At 35.7% G+C, this 25128-nt stretch overlaps 1 protein-coding gene and 1 pseudogene across 1 annotated transcript; both read right to left on the minus strand.

Annotated features, from left to right (window-relative positions):
* Window positions 1-1767: 1767 nt before the first annotated feature.
* On the minus strand, window positions 1768-7130 carry LOC127985933 (DNA polymerase delta subunit 3). Its single transcript, XM_052588145.1, has 12 exons — window positions 6935-7130; window positions 6185-6240; window positions 5989-6091; window positions 5843-5882; window positions 5405-5537; window positions 5070-5325; window positions 4913-4985; window positions 4642-4819; window positions 4433-4542; window positions 4052-4137; window positions 3654-3732; window positions 1768-2535 (listed from the first exon to the last, which is right to left on the minus strand). Exons 1-12 carry the CDS (start codon window positions 6989-6991, stop codon window positions 2330-2332), a joined length of 1377 nt encoding a protein of 458 aa, XP_052444105.1. The 5' UTR covers window positions 6992-7130; the 3' UTR covers window positions 1768-2329.
* Window positions 7131-19192: 12062 nt separating this feature from the next.
* LOC127985591 (olfactory receptor 13C3-like) lies at window positions 19193-22537 on the minus strand (annotated as a pseudogene).
* Between the last annotated feature and the right edge of the window lie 2591 nt (window positions 22538-25128).

Consider the following 25128-nt stretch of genomic DNA (forward strand, 5'->3'; position numbering starts at 1 on the left):
CATGAGCAGAAAAGACAGTGGAGCAAAATATGAAGCACTCAAACAATATTTAATGGCTTTGCAGAGTGCCCAAGGCCAGTTTGAATTTAATAATGTGGGTTCACTTGATATATTTTGAAAATGCCTGTTGATTTATTCCACCTGGCCTGAAAAATGCATTCCACTTCTGAGCGGCTATGCAAGACCAATCTAATTGAAATCGTATGATGGCCAAAAGTGTTAAATTGGCTGGAAGAGAAGAACTTGAGTGTTACACAAATAAATGTGGTAAATAATGACTCTTGCCACATTTATTCTTCTTTATTGGAAAATAAACATGTTTATAGAAGTTTAATTCATCTGTGGAATAAAAAATGTCTCAACAATTTGGACTTCGTTTTCTCAGAATAGTAAACACTATTGAGGTAAAAAAAAATCTTTAATTGTGAAATATAAGCTTAGAATTTGGAATTTTAGATTTTAAAATTCTTTCTTTTTAGAATTGTGATTTTATACAAAGTCTCTTTCAGACAAGTCATGATTCATGTCACTCGGCACCTGTCGGGCATCCAAGTTCAGCTCCTATCTCTTAGAATGGGGAAGTGATGCGCTGACTTTACCAATTGGCTCTTTTATTCAGAAGACGGGGCTTCCTGCGATTGAACGGCCATATTGAGCCTTGCATTTTTCTTTTACTGTCTATGATTTTTCCCCATTTACCCCCCCCCATTTTATAGTAGCATTGTGTAATATCCTACCTCAGCAGACGATGGTGCTCTTAAGGGGACAGGTCCTCAAAATGCCTGTCATTTGAAAAATTCATTAATTGTTCCTTTATTGTAGTGCATTAGTGGTTTGTATGGAAACCAAACAGGTAGCTGAACAAGTGCACCTTTGAAGACAGAAGTTAAACCTGGAAACAGTTAACTGCACTCGAAGCGACGACGAGCCTAAACCATTGCTGCATTTTTCCAACGACAGCTATGCGATCGAGCAACAGATTTTCTCAGACAACGAGGCACCTCAAATTTTAAACGGCTGTTTGATAAGGTATCCAGTACAGGCGCCTCACCCCAGTCTACATCTGACTGCCCAGCGAGAGGCCTGCGAGGGTGAAGCTAAGGGAACGAGCAAACAACTAACTGCACAAAAACAAATTGTTTTCCTTCACAGAATGCAGCTGGATAAGGTAATTGGTGTCAAAAATGTTTTTTCTTTTTTTCTTTTTACGTACCAAATTATCACAAACATATTGATTATTCAATATATAAAGCAATCAGAAATTCTCACTTTGCTAGACCTCAGGTTTGAAAGCACAATTACAAATGCTTTACAACAATATAAAGAACACTGTTCTTGAATTTAATACTAAATCAGGCTTAAGTTTAGGAGCCTTTCCTCAGGGGAAAAAAATGAGTTCATGAGGAATGACGTCTTGGCACAAAACGCTCAATTTCACGTCTGTGGCACTGGATCAGTAGAGCTTGGACTGATTTTGATGTGCATTTCCAGAGGCATGCCTTTCCACACAGTAAGTTTAGTTTTGATAAATGGAAATGTCCAGGATCAACACAACTATGGAGCCAGAAACTGATGTCATATAGAAACATGAAGCTCGGAGAAAACAACTTGACTCACAGGCACCAACCAAGACAGCAAGAGAAAAACGTTTTCTTGACCACTGAGCAGAGTAATATTGGACTTAACTAATGCCAGATAAATTTCTGTCTATACCAATTGGGGTTTCTTTTACCAGAATATTAATGCAGACACACACACAAAAAAAAGTATTTTTTCTTTGGATTTAATATCCAGAAACATACTAAAAATAGACTCCACAAACCTTGCAGTATGGGAACTATTGGTGGTTGGCTATATGTGCTAGTTGGCTTCTAGTAAAGAAATCTGCTCGATCAGCAGGATCATACATCTGCAAACTAATACACAGGCAATCCTATCCGGCCCAGAACTGAAATCCAGCATACAGTTGAATGGCTAGTCAGCACAAAAGTGTTGTTCACGTTGAAGCAGAAATCAATGTCTCTGAAGAGTGACAATGAAGATTGATTTCCTCCTTACAGCATCAGTTGTGGTTCATGGGAATGTCACTGCTGAAAATAAGTGCTTAAAGGGATATTTTACTCCCCAAAAATGAAGCCATTATTTCTTCATCCTCGTGTTATTTCTCTGGATTTTTTTCCCTACTTAATGGACAGATTTTATGAACAGAAAAAGACCCATGCAATGATTCTTTATGACATACAGCAACATGAAGATGAACAATTAATGACAGTTGTCATTTCCAGGTGAGCTATTCCTTTAAAATCCCATGAACGAATAATAGAAAAAGTTATTTCTTCTGGAAAAATCCCATTATAGATGGCTGTTTTGTAGGTTTGTTAGCAGTAGAGGTCTTCTTCTGACTCTTTTCTTTTTTCTCTTCCTTTCTTTTTTCAAATGACTGCTTGAGTGAGCTCGAGTCTTTGGCTTGACTGTTGGGTTCAGGCTCCTCTTCACTCTCAGAGTAAGACTCGCTCACATAACCCTTCTCGGTCACTAGGAAAACAGAAACATTGGTTATTCATTGTCATTGTCAAGACACAAGTGGCGGTGAATATAAATGTCTGGTATGGGCTCTGTACACTTAGATTTATTCTGTCAAAGTGATTTTGCAAAGCTGGCATTCTTTTTGGCCAAAAGAAAGTTCCTTAGGCTGCATTAATTAATATTAACAGCCTTCACACTGTGCTTATTATTATTATTATGTCTTAAATTACTGTAGACAACACACTAGGTTTAAGAACAATACACATTCCTGTCCATGCTATAAATCTCGGTCTGGTCAATCATGTATAATAACAAACAAATTAAGAAAAAAAAAAAAAAAAAAAAACATATGAATTTGGTTACCATACAATAAAAAAAAAAATCCACTTCAAAGAGTTTTTGTACTGAACAGAGAACTGGCATTAAGGAATGTGTAATATTAGACACTGTGCTAAATACAAAAATACCAGTGGTGCAAAGTTATAGGAATCAAACACACATTTGTGCTTTTGGTCTTCAAACACGAAAGTTTCCTCCACATAAAGTAATAATGTCAAAGATAATCTGAAATAAACTGTTTCAGCAAAAACCGTTTGCCAGCTGTCTGTATTTCTGTCATAACTTATGATTTACTCAATGGTTTAAGTGTTTCTTTCAGTGCTTATAAATGATGTGCTTGTAAATTTAAGGAGAGAGAGTTCAGTCAATCCAACCTATTTAAAAGAAATCTTTCAGGTTAAACGGGAAACAAAAAAGGTAATGTGAATTAGCACAGAAAATAAACCTTTAAAACACTGTGCATTGTCATATTTAATTTCTGGCCCTGTGTAGTTCTAATGTAAATCCTTTATTGTAACTACAAAAGAATAAAACAGATGAGCATATTCGACCAGCATTTATTTTGACACGGACTAGACTTCTATTTTCAGAGTACTATGAATGCTTGTTTATATTATTTTGATTGATAAAATAATGTCAAAAAATATATAAATGTTCTTGCTGCAGTTGTTATTAAGGTTTAAAATCGTACATTCATCCAGCTCTCTTAAGATACTGGTATCAGCAATCCAAAAGTTTGTGGAACATTAATCAATACTGGAGAAAATACCAAGTGAAATCATACTTACCAAAGGAACCGTCTTCATCCACAAATGTGTTAGATTTCAAAACACGCCTTCTTTTCCTCCTCTTCACCTCCGAACTCTCCTGAACATAATGACAATTTTACTGTATGGAAATTAATGACTTGTATATCGTTATCTGTTCGTCACAAGAGAATAGCACACAGTGAGTTTCTTTGCAGAAAAAAAACAAAAACAAAAAAACATTTTGTATGAATAGATGGTCATGAAGGAGTTCTCTTAAACTATCTATCTGCAGTAGCTAACTGCCCATGTTGACCTTGACCCTACTGGTTTGACTGACCTGGCACTTTAGGATGTCAAGTTTGAGATGGACTTCCTGTAGGAGTGTTAAGAAATTGTTTCTAAAAAAGCTAGTGATTACTGATGTTGGTAATGCTTACTTCTTGGTGTGAAACTTGCTCCCTCTTTACTTGTTTTTTAGGGCTGGGAGTGTGTACATTGGGCACAGGTGGAGAATCTGGCACAACTGGAAGAGGAAAGAAGAGACATGTCAAGTATAAAAGTCTGTTTAAATATATATATATATATATATTTTACACAAATATATACACACACAAAGTCAGAGAGAGAGAAACATTGAATGTTATCAATTAGCTTTTGTTTGTCAGAGCAATTTTGATATTTTATTCAGCACTGCCCAGAGGGGGGAACCCATTTCTTTGTTTTTCTTCATTTTGGGTCACAGAGCGCCTCATCTGGACTGATTCAAATCTGCCAAGAATGAGTTTTTTTTTTTTTTTTTTTTTGCATCTCTTTCCTACCCTCATCATCACTGCTGTCTGGCCGGGGCTTCTTTATCCGACGTCTCTTCTTCTGCTGGCTTTCCATTTTCTCATCATCGCTGTCCACAACCTCAGGGCGCTTTGTTTTACTTGGAGGAAGCAAATGTACCTTTTAGTCCACATTTATGAAATACACACACACACACACACTAAAAATTAACTTCAAAAAGAAAAAAAGTAAGCCTTACTTCCGAGTGTCTTTTGATTCAACCTTCAAAGCACTGGACACTTTGGATTGTTCCTCTTTAATGTTAATCTCAGATTTGGGAGACGTCTGTGACGGTTTCATACTTGCAGTAGCCGATGCTGTTGAGCTGCCGTCCATCTCTTCTTTAATGCTTTTGTTAGGTTTTTCATCAGCCTTTTCTAAATTTCAGAGGAAAATGTTGTGTTTGGTTTACTTTGTTACGGATTGTTTCTTGCATATTTTCTTGGCAGACAAGAAATAAAAACACTCACTTTGGGCAGACTTCCCAAAGAAATTACTCATCGGGTTCGCTTTGGAGGTTGTTTTGCTTTTTGATGTTTCAACCTACAACATATGAAACCATTATAAATTTCACACACAGTCTTGTGTTCCTTCCATCAACATTAAAGTATAGAGTTACACCCTTACCAGAGAAGAATCTTCTTTCTGCTCTGTTTTCACTTCCTTGCTGGATTCTTGGCTCTTAGAAGCATTTTTGCTTGCAAACATTCCCATGATGCCTGCTGGCTGCTTAGCACTGGGTTTGGAGGTAGCTAAAGTTTTTTCATTGAAGCCAGGTTTACTGATTTCCTTCTCCACTGGAGGGACCGAAGACATCACTTGAGCTCTCTGCAGCTCTGTAGATGACATGGGGACCGCCGCAGCACAACGTATAGCGCTGTACCTGAGAGAAGACCAGAAATACTGGATGTGGCACAGCATATGATGCATGCACTTGACATTACAGGTTATAGGAGTATTACTTGTTGCAGTTTTTTAGGTTTTCCTTAACAGCATCATAATCGGTGTTGTAAAGTGGTGAACTGTCCTTCAGCTCGGATCTCTGCACACTGTACACATGCACACTGATTGTCACGTCCATCTTTGCTTTAACAGCTGTTGAAAAAAAAAAAAAAAAAAAAAAAAATCAATCCTATACTGAATATTAAAAAATTACATGAAATGTTATCTAAAAAAAAATTTTTCCTTCCTATATTTCTCACTTTTATATAAAAATATTAAAATAGTGTACTTTTACACACACACATATATATATACACATACATATATATATATATATATATATATATATATATATATATATATATATATATATATATATATATATATATATTTTTTTTTTTTTTTTCAGAATTAATGCATTTTTGCCCATTATTTAGATATAAATATGGTAATCTTACCATCAAGCTTGTCCTCTCGTACTACTGACACTTTGTGGCACTAAAAGCAATGGAAAACATTCAACTGCAGATCTTAAAATAATAATTATTAATTGGGAAACATTAATTTCACAAAAATTAAGCAATTATCAGATCTCAACCCTTACCGTATTACCATTCTCAACACACTTCCCAGATACAAGGTAGGTGGCATGAAGGGGAGTCCCTGAACTTTCATTGCGTTTCTGCTGCAGGTAATGATACAGCATTCTGTAAAAATGTTACATGAACATTAGTGATTCCAATAGATCATCAGATGCTTGAATACCTTAAAAGTATCGTGAAAAAAAGGACAGGGCTTACTGTTTTGCTGTGTTGACGTGGACTCCAAGTGTTAAACTGAGCCATTTGTAGGTGACCTGCAAAAATCAATAGTTGATAATGCAGCTAATAACTATTCTCATGTTAAGGAAGACCGAATAATGGCATTTGATTACTATAAAGCTGGTACACGTTGACAGACGGTCAGTAAATAAACTGGTTGCTTGCTAGCATGAAGTACAGTATTTTTTTTTTTTTCGTATAAAACCTTTGAGCACGGTATTAGTATTATCATAGGACCTCGGTGTTCGTCGAAATATGGTAACTTTAGGTCACTGATGGGATAATTTTACTTTACAAATAAAAACATTCGCACGGGATTAAGATCAGAGACAACATCCGCAATTATTACAAATGATTGGAGGTCACCAGGTTAACGTTATACTAATCACGTGCGAATAGCGCTCGTTTAGATAAGGATTAGGACTATAATAGTGTCGGATTTTATTGAATTAAGATGTAACCGCGCATTAAGATGGGATCGCGCATGTGGTTGATACACTAAAAAAAATGACTAAACTAAATTGGGAGACTGCACAGAAAAACTAAATAAATTTAAGGTAAAGGAAATGCATGAAAATCATTTGGTAGCGGTATTTCTAATGGTCCCCAACCCTGAATGGTCAAGTTAGCTAAACAAGCATGCAGCCACTTGTAAGCATTTTGGCATCAACCGACATGTATCATTTAACGTACCATGACAAGAACGACATCATAATTAAAACGACTTACGATCTTATTTTGATCATTGACAAATTCGTCGATATTGTCTAAATACAGATCATCCATATCCGGAACGACTGACTGCTACTCCAAGTTTACGCTTGTGATTGAAAGAGTCGCCAAACGCGGGAACTGCTGCTGCTGAATAGTATTTACTTCCGGTCACGTGGGTTGGAGCGTCGAATAGCAGAGACACACTGCACAAAACAACATGAGTATTCGCTTTTTATCATGCTTACGCCACCTGTAGGCTATTTTATCATTGACTGGTAGTAGGCTTGCAGGTTCTCGTATGTTCCTTTTATTCCACGAGCTCTTTTTGTAACCCTTCAGAAAAATGACCATGGTAAGCATGATACCTGTAATAATTCCTATAGGCTAAATAACTTGAAATGTATATATATACTAAATAACTTACTAACAGCTTTGTTGCTGCTGTTGCTAAAGCATACATATTTTTAAGAATTTTATAATGTTTATCTTTTTTAATTGCATTTTTCTTTATTTTATTTTTTATTTTACAGCGGTAACATTTTTTATTATTATTGTACAATAACTGTTGGAACATTTTTTATTATTATTATTAATCTTATTATTTATAAGTTATAATAATCTAATAAAAATTATTAATATATAGTTTAGTTATTTGAAGTTATGTATATAAATCTATATGGTTGTCATGGTAAAGTTTTAATGTTTTATTCAAAATGGCACTTTTTTTTACCCAAGTTAATCTTGTCCGTTTATGGGTGCCTTGCACTGAAACAAAGATTTTTTTTTTTTTTTTCATCAAAAGTTTGTTTAAAATATTTATCTATAGTTATAGTTGAAATAAATTATTACCTTATCAACTCACTTAAGTATGGATTGTCCATCCTTGGTTTCAGTTAATAGTTGACAACCCCATAAATTATTTTTTTCTGTCTTTTTTTTTTTCTGTCCTCTATCTTAAATTACAAATTCGTTGTCTTCGGAAACAGGTTGTGAAAGCCTTGGAATCACAAATTCACATAGAGGTAAACGATAGCCTGTTAGTTTTATTATTGCATGATTGTTGTTTTATATATTCAGACAAAATAACAGTTCATCGGTTCAACATTTAAGACCAAAAGGCAACTATTCCATGTAATAAACAATGGTTCGCCTTAACATGATGGTTTGAAATTCTTGATCATCAGATGCTATTAGATGACAACCAGTGTTATATACAAGACCATTTAAAATATGTTAATCCTTAAGGCATCTCCATGTATATGATCCAAAATCAAACATGCAGTTATGTGATGAGTTAAATAAAGCAGAGATTTATCATCGGTAAGGCTGGATTCACATAGCGGAATTTTGAGGAACATCATTTCCAGTTCTCAAAGGAAATGTGATACACAGCACCTGAAAAAAATAGAAGTATATTTTAATATAGTTCATAACCGATATTGCAGATCATTGCTGTGATATTAGGCATAAACCAGAACTTACAAGAATCCCTTGCCACAGCCTAAGGATCCAAAGTAAAGCTCAGAAGGCAGACACACTCCTTGTCTGCAAACTCCACTGAGACTTGCACAGCTCCAGGGAAAGGACACAGCTTCATTCTCTTTGCCTTAGACAGAAATAAAATGCTTTATCACTGAATGATTCATTAAAATGAGCCAAAAGTGATTTGGAGCTATGCATCCATGATTTTTATACATGAGTTTTGCTGTTCAAGATTTAGGTTTACACACTTATGCCTTGAATAAAAATTTTGTCAATTTAAAAACTTCTATCACTTAATGCAAAAAATCCCAAACTTACAGTGCAATGCTAATACGACAAGGACAAGCAAGACAAGTATACTCTGAGGTTTCATGTTGGTATCTTCGGATGATGATGACACTCCCAGGACGTTTGTGCAGTACTCTGGTCGGGCTCAGTCTTATTTTCTAAGTGAAGGAGGAGTGTCCCAACTAAGTATGTAGCAGAATGAATGGACATACTGTCCTTAATCCTATTTGGTGTAATCAGAAAATACCAAGACACAAGAGTACCATCACGTGTTTGAGGCTGCAACAAATTATCATTGTAAAAAAAATCATCACCTGATCTGAAACACAAGGTTTTCCTGACAGCTATAATTTTTAACAATCTTGAGGATCCTCACATTGCTGAGATGCTAGTCTCTATAGTTAACTAATGTCTGAATATATGCCAATGTGGCGAAACACAAAAAAACTATGATATTGAAATTTTAGATTGGATGATAATACTCACAAAAATGATCCTAATGTTACCCAGTAGAAAATGCACTTCAATAATGTACTTAAAGTGGTCTATTTTCACACACTAATTTTGTACTTAATATGCTAAAAAATATTTGTTAGTACTCCTTAAGATAATGTAGTACACTTGAACCCACCAGTGTTTGAAAGATTGATTTAAGTGTATACAAGTGGGGACTAAATACATTTTTAATAAAGAGAAATTATGTTAAAAGCACATTTTAGTTCATATTCATGGTGTTCCAAAATAGCAATGCTTTTAAAATTATCAGAAGTATATTATGGAAGTGCACACTTAAAAAATATATATATATTTATATATTTTTGCACAAAAAAAATAATAAATAATAATAATAATAAATAATAATCTATATGTTAGAACATATAGAAACATATTTGTATAATTGGAATTTTGACTCTTATATAACCTTATAGTTATGGCCATTTTGAAAACTGCCTTGCTGTGTACAACTATATAAGCAAAAATTACAATAATATAATATCCAATGTTTCCAATAATGTGGTTAATGTATATTTAATTTTAAATTAAATAAAAGGCAAAACAAAAGTTCTTTGGAATGAAGAAATGGCACAGTTCACTGTAACGGATTTTTGTAATTTGAACAGTATTTTACTGTAATATGTACAGTATAATACTGTTAAATGTGCCAACAGTATAATACTCTAAATAGCAAAGGATTATGGGAAAATATAAGTTTAGTACTGTAATTATTCTCTACTGTAAATCGATTTACAGTAGCGACAATGCCCGCGAAAAACTGACCAATGACAACGGAGACTTCTTTTCAACGGTTTTTTTTTTCGGTTGGTTGGGACAACTGAGGAAACACTCAACAAAAAGGTTAGTATTGTTTCTGTAATTATTTTATATAAAACCGAGATATTTTCAAATGCAGTCACTTATTAACAGCAACCTAACACGAACCAGTTGTGAGGACAATATTCCTGTAATCAAGACTTTTTTTCTGCCTGTTTGTCAAGGCCTGAGGTAATGTTACAATTGTTACTGCCGTTATCATTATGACAACTTCAACGGGGTGAATAAAGTTTACATTGACTGATATTTAGTGACACAGAAACAAAATAAGCTTTTTTTTTAATGCTCCTCTGCCTCTTTAATGTAAATTAGCTGAGCAGGAGGACTCTGTGGAAACTTTACGTTAACAGCAAACTATCTTGAAGTACAAAAAGAAAACGTGAGGCAACACTAAAGACGGAGGTTGTATAACATTATTTTGAAGTGAATATTTCGTTTTCATTTAGTTTTTTGCTGTTAGAACCGCGGAACGTCGGAGGTTTGGAGTTGCTTGGAGTTCTTTTCTGGCGGTTACCGTCATCTGAAGAAACTGGTAAGCTAACAATAATTCAATGAGGAAAAGCTGGTGATTATTATACCAACGTTGACTCTTATATTAAAACGTTAACATAATCTGAAAACTGTCATTTCTATCTTTAACATACTGTTTAAAAAAGCAGCAGTCAAGATGGTTGTGCAGTTTTGTGTGCGAACACTGCAAGTTATCTGTGCGAACGCATTACAGATTTTACCACCGTATATCATAATGCATAGGAACCTGTCTAATTTTAGGTTCAATGGTGGTTTGCCGACTTGTCCTTGTAGTTTTCAGATTCTGTCTGCACTAAAGTCACACATGCTTCGTAAGCACACACAACCAAATAAGGTTAACTGCAGACCTGCTCAAACGGATCCTGTGATTTGTCAGGTTGTGGGATGCGAGCATACTGTACATCCCCAAATTTTCCTAGCTTCTGCGACCATTTAAATTGGCATATAAGAGATGGGGAAAACGTTACCTGCCCCTTTCACAACTGTGAAAAACATTTTCATGTAAAATCATCTTTCACATCTCACATAAGCAGAAAACACAGACAATCTTTGGAGAACCCTGTAATAATAGATGCTGATGCATCAAACTGTAGACATGACAGTGACATCCATGATGACAATGACATCCATGATGACATTGTTGTGCATTCTGAGGTTGATGATAATTGCAATGATAAAGACAAGCATCCGACGAGCTGGATGGCGCCTTGAATGGCAGACACCGCCGTCGATGTATGAATGAGTGAGTGGATGGGTGAATGTGAGGCAACTTGTAAAGCGCTTTGGATGGCCATGTGGTCTGTTGAAAGCGCTATATAAATGCAGTCCATTTACCATTTTAAAGAAACATTTTTGACAGAAGACATATTTCAACAGGAATTTTAATTATGTGGCACCTGAACAGGTGTATCTAGGTAAAAATTCCAAAGGAAAGGACTGCTTTTTGCAGGATGTTCCAGTAAATGAGACCCTCAAAGCACTTTTGAGCCCTTGAGTCAGTCAAAGCACAGTACATTGATGCAAAGACACACAGATCAGATGACCCACATTTACTGGAGGATGTAAGAGATCGCAGGATTATAGTTTCTTAAGACATTTCTAAAAGACTATTACTGTTTTTGTATTCATATGTCATGCATTTGAGGTACACTTTAATTTTCATCATCATTTATGATCAAACTTCTATTTTGCAAGATAGGCAGACAAAGATATCACAGAGTGACATATGCTTATAAAGCACATTGAGAAGTATTTTAAAACAAGATGCAAGTATGTTCTCTATATATGTAATTAATTTCTCCCAACCTTTTGTTAATTGCTCTACTTTTAGGTCACTGCAACTCCAGCAGATGCAGAGAGAAGCCTCTCTCTGCCCAGTACCCCAAGACTGATTGCACTTGGTAAGTCTATTAAAAAGCTTTTTTGATACTATGGATGAGATTAAAGTTGGTCAACATCTACCAGCAGACAGATACCCGAGAGCTGACTGAACGTCTGCTCTTGTGTCAACACAACATGCATGCATCGCGGTGCTCTTGTGAACATGTGTTGAAGATTAATATTTTGTAAATAAAGTGGTAAATTATGTTTAATTATTTTAGGCAGCAGCCAATCCAACCAGGCTGTACATCACAAGCTCTTATCCTAAAGCTTTTAGGCTGCATTTATTTGATCAGAAACACAGTCATATTTTTAAATATGATTGCAATTTAAAATAACTGTTTTGTATTGAAATATATTTTAAAATGTTATGTATTCCTTTTTTCATTACTCCATTCTTCAGTGTCACTTGATTCTTCAGAAATCTTTGTAATATCGTACCCTTGGAACTATAAGGTTCTATCTGACATTTTTGTCAAAATTTAGTTATTTACATATTTTTATTCTGTGGCCACTTCTTTACATTATATGATGTCGTTTTTTTTTAAGTTATGTACATTTTGGAACTTTTTATTTAGAAAATAAAAGGTGCTTTCTACATGGAATGCAAAAAATGTAAAGCTCAATATCTCAGAACTGCTCAGAACGCAGATAGAACCTTATAATTCCAAGGGGGCGATATGTTGACTTTCTGCTCAAAAAACATTTAAATTAAAATTAAAAACAATAATTTTAATTTGACGCGTGTGAGACACTGCAAAAGACTTGAGTGTAGTAGTCATATGTCTTTCTCTAGCACATTTTAAACAAGTAAAATATCCATTTTCAACTTTACATACACATCATGACATGACATTGTGTATGTGAGTGAGTGGCGTTCACACCAAATGCGAAAAGAGCGTCTGGCGCAAGTGATTTTCGTGTTAAAGGGATAGTTCACCCAAAAATCTAAATTATGTAATTAAAAACTTACCCTCATGTCGTTCCAAACCCGTGAGACCTCCGTTTATCTTCAGAACACAGTTTAAGATATCTTAGATTTAGTCCGAGAGCTCTGTCCCTCCATTGAAGCTGTGTGTACGGTATACTGTCCATGTCCAGAAAGGTAAGAAAAATATCATCAAAGTAGTCAATGTGACATCAGAGGGTCCGTTAGAATATTCTGAAGCATCGAATATACATTTTGGTCCAAAAATAGCAAAAACTATGACTTTATTCAGCATTGTCTTCTCTTCCGTGTCTGTTGTGAGAGAGAATTTAAAACAAAGCAGTTTGTGATATCCGGTTCACGAACGAATCATTCGATGTAACCAGATCTTTCTGAACCAGTTCACCAGATCGAACTGAATCTTTTAAATGGTTCCAGTATGCATAATCCACAAATGACTAAAGCTGTTCACTTTTTTAATGTGGCTGACACTCCCTCTGAGTTAAAACAAACCAATATCCCGGAGTAATGCATGCACTCAAACAGTACACTGACTGAACTGCTGTGAAGAGAGAACTGAAGATGTTTTAAAATTAATTTATTGATTTTACATAAAATAGAATAAAAAAACTGTGAAAATATAGTGCAATCAGTTCGGACATTGCACAGTGCTCACTCAATAAATGCACAGCTAAACAGATGAGTTTTGAGTCTAGATTTAAATGTGACTAGTGTTTTAGCACATCTGATCTCTTCTGGAAGCTGATTCCAACTGCGGGCAGCATAGTAACTAAAGGCAGACGGCAGTTGTTTTGTGTGAACCCTTGGTATTTCTAACTGACTCGATCCTAATGATCTGAGTGGTCTGTTAGGCTTATATTCAGTGAACATATGTGCAATATATTTTGGTCCTAGGTTATTTAGTTACTTATATACGAGTAAAAGTACTTAAAAATCAATCCTAAATGTAACTGGAAGCCAGTTTAAGGACCTGAGGACTGGTGTGATATGCTCAGATTTTCTGGTTCTACTCAGAATCCTTGCAGGTTTTGAATGAGCTGCAGCTGTCTAATGGTCTTTTTTTTTCCACTAAACTGCAGTGTTTTGAACTCTCTCACAACAGACACCGAAGAGAAGACAATGCTGAATAAAGTCGTAGTTTTTGCTATTTTTGGACCAAAAAGTATTTTTGATGCTTAAAAAATTCTAACTGACCCTCTGATGTCACACGGACTACTTTGGACTACTCACGGGTTTGGAACAAAATGAGGGTGAGTTATTAATTACATAATTTACATTTTTGGGTGAACTATCCCTTTAAGTCAATGCAAAGACGCCGTTTACGTGCATCTGGAGGTCCTCTGGCGCGAGGCGTTTAGCATGGTACGGACGCGTGAATGAGGCGAACTGAGCGTCTGGCGCGATATGTGCGAGTGATTCAAGGTTGAGAGCGTGAAGAGAGAAAGATAATTCTGATTAGTCCTGAGGATATATCGCGTTTAGGCTAAAAATAGGTTCAGCGCTTGTCGCGGTTTGGAAAGAACCTGCATCTTGCAGTACATTTTAAACATGGAAATATAGCGATTTGGCAAGAAACATTGATGGAGCAGCAAATAGGGTCAGTACACAGCAAAATTACAAAACATTGCAAAATTACAAATTTTTTTTATGGCATTCATCACGTTTTGGAAAAGAGCTTTTCATATATAAATTTTGACTTGACTGACTTATAGGGTTGCCATCCGTCCCTTGATATACGGAATCGTCTCTGCATTTGAGAATAAAATAGCGCGTCCCATTTTGAATCAGTACTGGACGTGGTTTGTCCCGTATTTTCCGAGTTGTCTTCAATGCAGCATCTCATGCAGATCATCCCACCGGCATTCTGTGAAGACTCGTCCTATTCTGCCCCTGATTGGGTAATACTCACTGCCATCATTAGATTGATTGGTTTGTTTCAGGTTCACAGCCAATCAGAGTCAGTGGAGGGCGGGTCTCTTGGCAGAGAGTCGATTTGAAAGAATGGTGGAAGCTGCTCCAGATTATTTTTTAAACACATTTTAAAGTTTTACCGATTTGTTTATTACGGTTAAGGTGTACAGTCAGACACATAAGCATTATTATAATAAGAGATAAGAGAGATATATTTAATAATTAAAATACAGTGCCTATGTGAAGCAAATAAACAACTTAACTAATTTAAACAATTGCATTCTTCAATAGGCTATAGTACAATTAAGAATAGACTATATAAAATAGATTAATTTACCAAAAAGAAAAAGAAAATAACAATAATTGTGTGTTTTACATGAATTTAGAAATGTTTGTAGATCAGTTATTTATTATGTGGTTTCACTGTTTGGATGGTGTTACTGTCTGCAAACAGTGACAAATATTTTATCCAAAATCTGTGTTCACGCCACCTTATACAATTACTAAAGTTTAGGGATGCACCGAAATGAAAATTCTTGGCCGAAACCGAAAACCGAAAAAGAGAAAACCAAGGCCGAAAACCGAAACCGAAACACCGAAATAAATTATGCCAATTATTAGTACCATTGCATTTATTGCTATGACCGTGTACTAACTTTACTAAAATTAAGACATTGCAATTGCATAAATTAATATTAAAGTTTCAAAGATAATTACAATTACATAACTTATAAAAAAAAAAAACATAAAAATCGTAATTACAAATGATGTAAATATTTATTAAGCACATTGCAACAATGCACAGTATAAAATAAAATTCAAACAAAAAATTGATCCCACTCATGTGTATATTTAATAATAATGTACAGGCCTACTGGCCTGCAGAAAGGTTTTAAAATGAACAGTTCTCTCATAAAAACAAAGTGCATTTAGGTGAAGTGCATTTGAAATTTTTCTATGTAGGACTAGAAAGTGCATTACTTCTCCAGTTGGCAAGACTGTTATCACTTCTGGGGATGGGGACTTCAGACAGATAACCATCTAGCTGTTGAGCAGTTGAGCTTGTCATCTGCCTGACATTTGAGAAATATTTGAGAGAGTGTATTTAAATAGGGCCAGGGCATAAATAAACATTTTTATCAAATTAAAGCAGAAATCTAGCAGAAAATCTAGCATAAATATGGCTACAGTCTGATATTATGTATGTATATATGTTTGTGTGTGTGTATAAGAACAAAATAGCCAACGTATTATTATTATTTGAGGCACTTTCTTGCAGAATTCCACTGAACATATCAGACAGCGATGGTGCATGCCACTCATCTGGTGCAGAGACGAGTCTTTTCTGCGCTCTGATCTGTCTCCTGCGCTTGGCGCTTCTCCGTCTCCACGCGGGTTCTCCGCATCCAGCGCGGCCTGGATCATTTCTCGTGCGCGCTGCCTTATTTCCGCATCCAAGTAATGGTCTTTATAACGCGGATCAAGCACATTCGCGATGAAGTGCAGAGGATCCGAAAAGATCTCAGTGAGACGTGTGCTAACATACTCTATAAGACTGTACTTTTCTTTGTTTTTACTTCGTGGTCCGTCTTAATCTCTTTGTTAGGAGACGCTTTAGTGCTGCGAATAAAGGAATACAAAGAGAGAGAATGTTCTCACTGGTGTTAAGTGAATGTCGCGGGGAGCTCGTGGTCTTTGCTGTGCAGGTCGTGGTTTCTTGTTTGCGTCATCTCAACATTTCGGCCGTGTTGTTTCGGTGATAAAAGTCTATCGGCCGAAAACCGAAAAGGCCATTTTCGGCCGAAAATTTTCGGTGGCCGAAATTTCGGTGCATCCCTACTAAAGTTCATTAGCAATTAATATTTTATGAAAACATGTTTTAAGTTGTGATTTACCCTTATTTTTCTGTATTGAAGGTGGCAACCCTACTGACGATTTAAGATTCAAAATCTCTTCAATACAAAAACATTCCCTGTGTGAGTTCCTGTGTTTAACACGAATATCCACTCGATTGCTAATGTGACTTTGATTTATACAACAGTTCAAAAAACAAAAGGTATTAATATTAAGTGATGTTCATTTTAAACAGAGTAATAGTCAGTATTTTTCGATACAAAAAATAGCTCCAACGAAAGCTACTGCAGAACAGCACAACACAGCAGAGTTTGTGAATGAATCTGCGGCTTTGAATAAATTAAGAGAGCCAATAATTCAATGATTCATTGATAATTACAGCCATTTGCTTCCTTACTGAATGAATGAATGCCTCACAAATAAAAATAGTGACTTGTTGCGACGTACTGGGGGTTTTAATTTAATATTTAAAGCATCACTTTGTTTTTACCATCATTGCATATTTCTCTATTGAATTTTTTATATTTTTTATTTAAAGCATTATTTATTTTATAAAAGTATTTGTAAATGTAAAAAAAGCAAATATTAGGAGCAAATATTGACCCTTAGTGAAAAAGGTGTAACTGCAGAGAGGGGTTACGCAGATGGATGTTAAAAGCCTCAGGGGGTACTACTCTAAAATGTTTGAGAACCAGAGCCTAGAGACATCACATCCCAGCATCAACATTCCCAATAAATTATCTAAATTCCCAAACCACTGTTAATTTAAACAGAAAAGCAAAAATAGACTACTATGTTTGATTTGGCATGGCAGAAAGCACGCAAAGAGCTGTCTCTTTATAATCACTAAAAAGTGTCCCTCATTTTAATTGCAACCTCACAAAGGTTCATGATAATCTGTCTAATCTGTTCATAATCTGTCTACAATGTATAATTAATTATTTATTTATATAGTACATATTGCTTTTATTAACATAAAACTGCATACAGCACCATGTTATGACTGTTGGGAAATCAGTGGTTTGATAAATGTGTTTTTTCTTGTGCTTGCAGGTTCATTCTGAGAATAAACCCTGATGGCACCAAATGCCTAAATCACAAAATCAAAATCACAGATCACCCGGGCATCTGGAAAAAGGGTGCTGAGAAAAATCGCCAGCCTGAATCCTCTTGTGACATCTTTCATCAGAGAGCTTGTTGAATTCGATTGGCCAAATTATTGAAAGAAAACACGACTAAAACATGTTTTTACTGTTTGATTTGTTTGATTTCTGTTTGATAATGTTTTTCAGAAATGTTTAGCCATGTTACAAATACACAGGATGAATTCAAACACATTTGTAGAATGTACTTTTTAAAGTAAATGTTAAGTAATGAAATAGTTAAACAATAAAACAGCACATTTTAATGACAAATGTTCATGAGAACTAATTAAAAAATTAAAAAACGTATAGTTTACAGCTAGTGGTTTTTCATTCGTTAAACATCAGTTACACCTGTTGTTAATTTCATTAATTGGTTCGTCTTTTTATACTCTGTGTTTGGTTTTGTTGCTTTGTTTTCTGAGTATTTTGAGTTCTATATTAAATAAAACTTTGACTGCTGCGATTAGATCAGTTTCATCCAACTTTATTGCAACCTTACCAGTGACATGTAGATTAAAATTGTATTAATTTTGTAACAATAAAGCAAATGAAGCTAGACCCAAATCTACAAAAAAAGTCTGAGTAATATGAAATCAATTCTAGTACTGTAAATAAAAATACAGTACTTGTACTGTAAATAATAATACAATATACAGTATTATTACTGCATATTAAAATACAGTACTTGTACTGTAATTGAAAAATACAGTACTCATACTGTAAATAGTAATACAGTATGCATTATTATTACTGTACATGGAATTACAGTAATGATACTGTAAACTATTTTACAGTAAGTTACTGGCATCCAGCTGCCAGTAAGTTACTGTAAAATTTACAGCAACCCTTTTACAGTGTTGTTATTATGTCTTGCATGCACTGTATGTGATCTACCCATACATTATTAAGATGTAATTTTCTTGCACTAAATTTTCAGATTCAGTTTAATCAATCATAGGCATTAGCAAATAACAATAATGGGTCAGTATTCAATATTTTAGAGTTTAATTTGCCAGTAATCTTACAGAAATTGGGGGTGGCATATAGGTTTTTTTTTTTATCAGAAGATGACACCAAAGTGTTTGATATGTTTGATAGTTTCAGTATTTCATTATTCATAACATCCTATACAGATCCACTATGCATGTTTTAATGCATGTGACACAGACTTGCTTTGTTGGCTTTAATAAAACAAACGACATCCAGTGTCAAATGCTAAGACACAAGCACTTATATAAATATACATATACTTCTCATAACGTTATTAGTACATCTTAAAGAATTAAATAAAATCCTGTTTAAAAAAAAAAAAAAAACTTGTCACAAGTGAAATGCATCATTCGACAAGAAAAAGAAAACTTAATTAAAAAAATTAATTAAAATAGCGAATACTACAAAATATTAATGCTTTAACTGTAATATATACAATATTTTTGCCCTTACATGCCTTAATTTAATTCCATATATTATAGGATTGACAACAGGGGGAACAGTCAGGTATACAATAGACAAAAAGGTATATAACTTACGAGACAAGGTTTTTGCTCTTAATTCTGTCTGGGAGGAATCAAAAAAAGAAAAAAAGAACAGACGATGTAGTTCAGAAAGATAATCAAGTGTGGCATGCATGTGCTGAAGAATTTCTCTTGATTTACTTTAGATTTTCTACAAGCTAGAATTATTTTTAAATAGGAAATCAGAACTAAACCAGTAAAGACAGTTATCGAAACATACATCCACCCATTAAAAATCCCATATGAAATATCTTCTTTACAACCAAGATTAACCAAGGACAGGTTTTCACAGAAAAGTTTATCTATGTCATGTCTGCAAATAGGATGTTTCATAGCCACCAAAATGGCAATTATACTCACAAAACAAGGAAACATCCAAATAAAAGTCACCAGGCTCTTCACAGTAAAAGGTGACATAATACCAGGATATTGTAAAGGTTGACATATTGCTACGTACCTATCAATTGCCATGACACTTAAATTTGATAATTCACCAACTGCATAAACAATAATAACAAGACTTTGTACAATACATTCCTCATTGAAATCGTATTTGTTTCCGTGAGTAAATATACCAAAGCTGACTCCAGATCAAAGAAGGCCGACACAAACAAGAATATCTCTTGTGTTTAGTCGTACGTATCTTGTACTGGTGGAAGACTTCAGATCTTAAAAACAGAGTTATAAGTAGTATGTTATTAAAATGGTTTGAAGGGCTGTGAAGTTTTTTTTTAGAGATCCATTCTGCATTCTAATGACAGCTGAATGAGGAAACTTTATATAGGGTCAGAAACGCAACATCATAATGATCGAACAGTCCTTTGACAATTCATAAATAATTATTGAATGTAAATGTGACCTTGAAATGTTTTAGATTACTTTGTCCTTTTGTATTTCTAAAGCAACTGAAATGGAAATCCAGCAGAAGCTATTTTACTAAAATAGTGCCATTTATCCTAGATTAACTGTAGCTGAACTAAATGATACTATTAGGACCCTTAAATGCTTCTCAGGGACTCTTCTAAATGCCAGAGATTTTGAAAGTGAAAGTGATGTTACATACAGCCAAGAATGGCTGCCAAAGACTCAGACTTTCAACCCTGGGATTATGATTCCAAAACTCTAACCATTAGGCCACAACTTCCCCCATGACTTCAACAAATGTTATAAATAAATATTCAGGAGTGCAATTTACATGAAAATAATATTTTAGTCTTTTTATTTGCAAAATTTACTCTTAATTCAATGCATTGCTTGCTGTTTCTTTGCCATCTTTGAATGAATGTTGACTCATATCAGAATGTGAACTTAAATGCATAAATCTCATTAGTCAAATGTGTGCTGAAACAAACTGTTTTTACATTGTTCTTGAAAATTTCTGCTTTGCTGAAACCAGGGGCGTAGCAGCCATTTTAAAAGTGGGGGGGACAGCTGATGTTCATAATAAATTCTAAATAGAATACCAACTGGCATTTTACTTTTTCAAATTTGGGAACATGACATGATAGCTTACAGGAACCTATTTTTGTTAAATCATACTCAAAATGTAAAAATACTGCAGGACTTTGAGACCAATGGAAGACCATCTATAATTTTTTTTATATTTTTTATGAAATAAAGATATTTTATGACATTTACAATATTTCAGTTGCACTACATTTGAACAATAACTTTTCTTTTTAACAGTTGGACAAAAACAGGTGTTAAATGAGTATACAGATTACATCTACAGTAATTTTATACAACATACATTTTATGAAAATTATGAGACAGATAATCTGTGAAAAAAATCAAGCTCCTCTGGCTCCTCCCAGTGGTCCTATTGCCATTTGCAGAAATACATCACTCCCGGTAAAAAAATAACCAATCAGCGCTGCAGTCCGTAACTTTGTTTGTGTTCAAAATGTAGAAAATTTTATATAATAAGCGAGTACACCATGAATCCACTTTCCAAACCGTGTTTTTAGCTTGTCCTGAATCACTAGGGTGCACCTATAATACGTTTTTATATTCAGACTATTTTAGATTGCTTCGGGGATACTGCAGCAGAGTAACCCAGTACCTTTGTGATTCTTCATAGACATAAACAGAGAGAAGTAGTTCCGGCTACGATGTTCTTCCGCAAGACGCAAGCAGTTCTGTTTATTAACCGCTAGAGCATCAAAAGTTCCCTACCGCAGCTTTAAGATAGTCAATCTGCTTTTTTTTTATACAAATCTCACCTGTTACACATTCTGGAGAGGTTGAGCAACTGCCCCCTCTCTCTGCCAGTGACGTCACAGCCTGCCTTTCCTACAGACCAGTTAGGACATAAAGTAACAGCTATGAATTAAAAGAACAAAATTTGATAAAGTATTTTAAGATATTCGTTGCAAAACAAATATGATTTATTGTGAAATTATAATTTTACTCCGCGAGCAGCACGTAGACAAACAAAAGACAGCGGAAACCAATAATTTTGTTACGTCTTATTTAGCAGACGCTTTTATCCAAAGCGACAATTAGGAGAGCATTTAACACACTGAATCTAGCGCGACGTGACGAGGTCCATACGGGTTCAATAGGTTAAATCATAACATGAAAACTTTATCGCGCGATTCGTGTCATCGCGACATACTGTAAAATACTTACAGTGTGTGTTTGAAAAAAGGATGGGGTGCATTTTATCCCAGACGGCCTAATAGCAAAGTGAACAAACGAACGAACGAAAATTCAGAATAGCAACAAGAGACAGGGTTGCCAGGTCCCAGAAATATTTCCAGCCCAATGGCAACTCAAAACCCGCCCAAATGGAATGAAAACTAGCCCAATTTTTCAGTGTCCAATCAGATTAGACAACGGCTGGATTCCCACAAAGGGCCTTAAAATAAATTTATATAAGTTTAAGTTTAAAGTATTCGCCTTTTGTCTTACCCAAATTATTAATATCACACACTGTTTTTGTTTTTTAATACACAATCTCAGGTGCATTATTTCTTAGAAAGGAACTGCCTGTGTCAAATAATGTTCTGGCATTTGAGAAAGGAGCCGCATTTTTTTTTTTTTTTTTATGTTTTTCAGTCGCAGCATGAGCTACCAGATCACCGTGGTGAGCTCTTACTTCACATTTGCAATATTTGCAGAACGCTATTCTATCATCATTTGGAACACTTCGAATCCACTCCTTTAATCCTTTCTCTGTCTCCCATTCTTTGCGATACTTCTTTCCATACTTTCCCCATTTACCTGACATTTTCGAATGCTGCTTGTACATCCACAGACAACCGAACCGACGCTTCTGACTACAATGCTCTCATGATGAGAGTGACGTGATGATGATGCTTGATTTGTGATGTCAAAGCACATGTGGCGCGCGCGCAAGTATTAATACTACTCGCAAGTATTAATTCCTGGGGATCAACCCCCACTAATAAAAGGTTCACTTTTATCTTTGTCCACAATTCTTTTATTTTATTTATTTTTTTGCGGCCACGGTACATTATAAATGTAGCCCAAAAAACCGCAACCCGCAACTCTGTATTTTTTCCCGCAACTCCTTTTCTAAAATAGCCCAATTGTGCGGGAAAACCGCTACCCTGGCAACCATGACAAGAGATTTGAAGCTAGCAGACGCGCCCAGGAGATGATTCGCTCTGTGATTGGCTGAATGTTACTTCACTCAAATCTAAGTAACAAATCAGAGAACACTACATGAAATATTCACGCTGGATCCTAAAAAAAAAAAAAATTAGCAGGGGTCAGAATCACCTGTTTCTAAAAGTGCGGGGGACGTGTCCCCCCCGTCCCCCCCGGTTGCTACGCCCCTGGCTGAAACACTTCAGAAATATTCTTAAATTGTCATTTACTCAGTGCAAGCTACACACATTGATTTTCAGGTATTTATTCATATCTTCAACAACAACAACAACAACAACAACAATAACCTTTAGTTATAAAGCACATTTAACATAATAAAAATTGATCCAAAGTGCAATTCATAGTGCATAGCAGGACTACGCTATAAAAAAACAACAATTACAAATTTCCAAAAACTAAAGAATAAAAATTTGTTTTCAGAGTAGATTTAAAAATGTCCAACGAAGGAGCAGACCTCACATGATAAGGGAGAGCATTCCAGAGCTTGGGCCCAGCCACAGAAAAGGCCCAATCACCCTTTAATTTGTAGCGACTTCGTGACACATTTGAAAGCAAGTGATTTGAAGATCTAAGTGCCCTGGCAGGACAGTCAGGCACAATAAGATCACAAATATACATTGGTGCACAGCCAGACAATGCCTTATAAACAATCATAAGGATCTTATAATCAACTTGAAACTTAATGGGAAGCCAGTGAAGGCACGCCAAAACAGGAGAAATATGATCCCTCTTTCTAGACCCAGCCAAAAGTCTTGCAGCTGCATTTTGAACAACCTTTAATCGAGATAATGAAGACTGAGGAAGACCACAATAGAGTTGCAATAGTCTAATAATGATGTTACAAAAGCATGAATTGCAACTTCTAAATCATTGCTTAAAAGAATATTCTTCAACTTTGCAATAGATCTTAAATGGAAAAAGCTTCCTCTAATAACCGCACTAATTTGTTTATCAACGAATAGGGAAGAGTCAAAGATCACTCCAAGGTTTTTGATTTGTTTGCATACATTTGTTGAGAGAAGACCTAACTGGGCTTTCAGAGCGGGAAAGGAATCTGCCGGACAACTCTGTTTTATCCTCATTTAGCTGTAAAAAATTACTCGTCATCCACAGAACAGAACACACCATGCACCACATTCCCCTCTTGACGGAGGGTGGTTAATTTGAGGAATCTCGCCCTCTGCTCCTCCACACTGGATGGGGAATGGACACAAAGTGGACACACCGCTGGATACAGACATGATGGAGTCCTTCAGTAATGACTAGAACACAGGAGACGAGAGATCCAAGAGCAGTGTGAGTTTTATTGGGTAATCCAAAATCGGAATCAAAACAAGCAGGGGTCATAACCAAACATCAGTCCAAAAACAAACAAACAGACAAGAACAGGAACTTGAAATACTAGGAACGCGAGGAAACCAGGTGACGGAAAGTAAGTGAAGACACCTGAGTGCAATTAACAGGTGTGCAGTTACTGTGATGAAGGGACAAGGCCTTGTGGGAATTGTAGTGCCTGCGGTGAGGTGTCTATGAGGAAGTGAGACCACTAGTGGAGGCCCAGGGAAACACAGACCAGACACTGTGACAGAAGATCACAAAGTTAAGTCCTGGTAGTCTTAGATGCAGTGATCTGGAGGATGGTGACCTTTTGTTGAGCTAAATGAGTCTTTAGAGAATGAACCAGGCAGCTGGGTCAGATCGGTCTTCACGGGTTTCTTTGCAGCTTGGCTGCGTCGTTGAGGAGCCGTTTGTTTTGGGGCAGTGTCTGGTCAAGGTACAGATGTCATTTGCAGACTGAGCTGCACTGCTTTCGGAGCGGTAAAAGTCAAACGGGGTCCATCACTGCTGGGTCCTTTGCATCCAAATGGCAGCTGAATGCAATATAGAAGGTTGCACTCAGGAGCTGAGCTGAACCTTAGCTGTCTTTAAATCTCTTTCCTCGTCATGACCAAAATATTAGAACATTGTATGTGGTGCTGTCCTTTCCCATGCAGGATTCCCCTCACAGGTCAGAAACAAAGAACAGGAATTGTCGGTTGGAAGAATACTTTCATCCTTTTCTGATGAAGAAGAGATTTGAATCTGGTGCCTCTCCATTCCACAAATGTTATTGGCCACTTGTGTCTGAGGTGGCCATGGTGTTGCACGCCATAGTGTGAAACTCATTTGCATATAGTGGAGTACAAA

This window comes from Carassius gibelio, chromosome B21 (genome assembly GCF_023724105.1).
Source record: "Carassius gibelio isolate Cgi1373 ecotype wild population from Czech Republic chromosome B21, carGib1.2-hapl.c, whole genome shotgun sequence".
Taxonomy (NCBI): Eukaryota; Metazoa; Chordata; class Actinopteri; order Cypriniformes; family Cyprinidae; genus Carassius; species Carassius gibelio.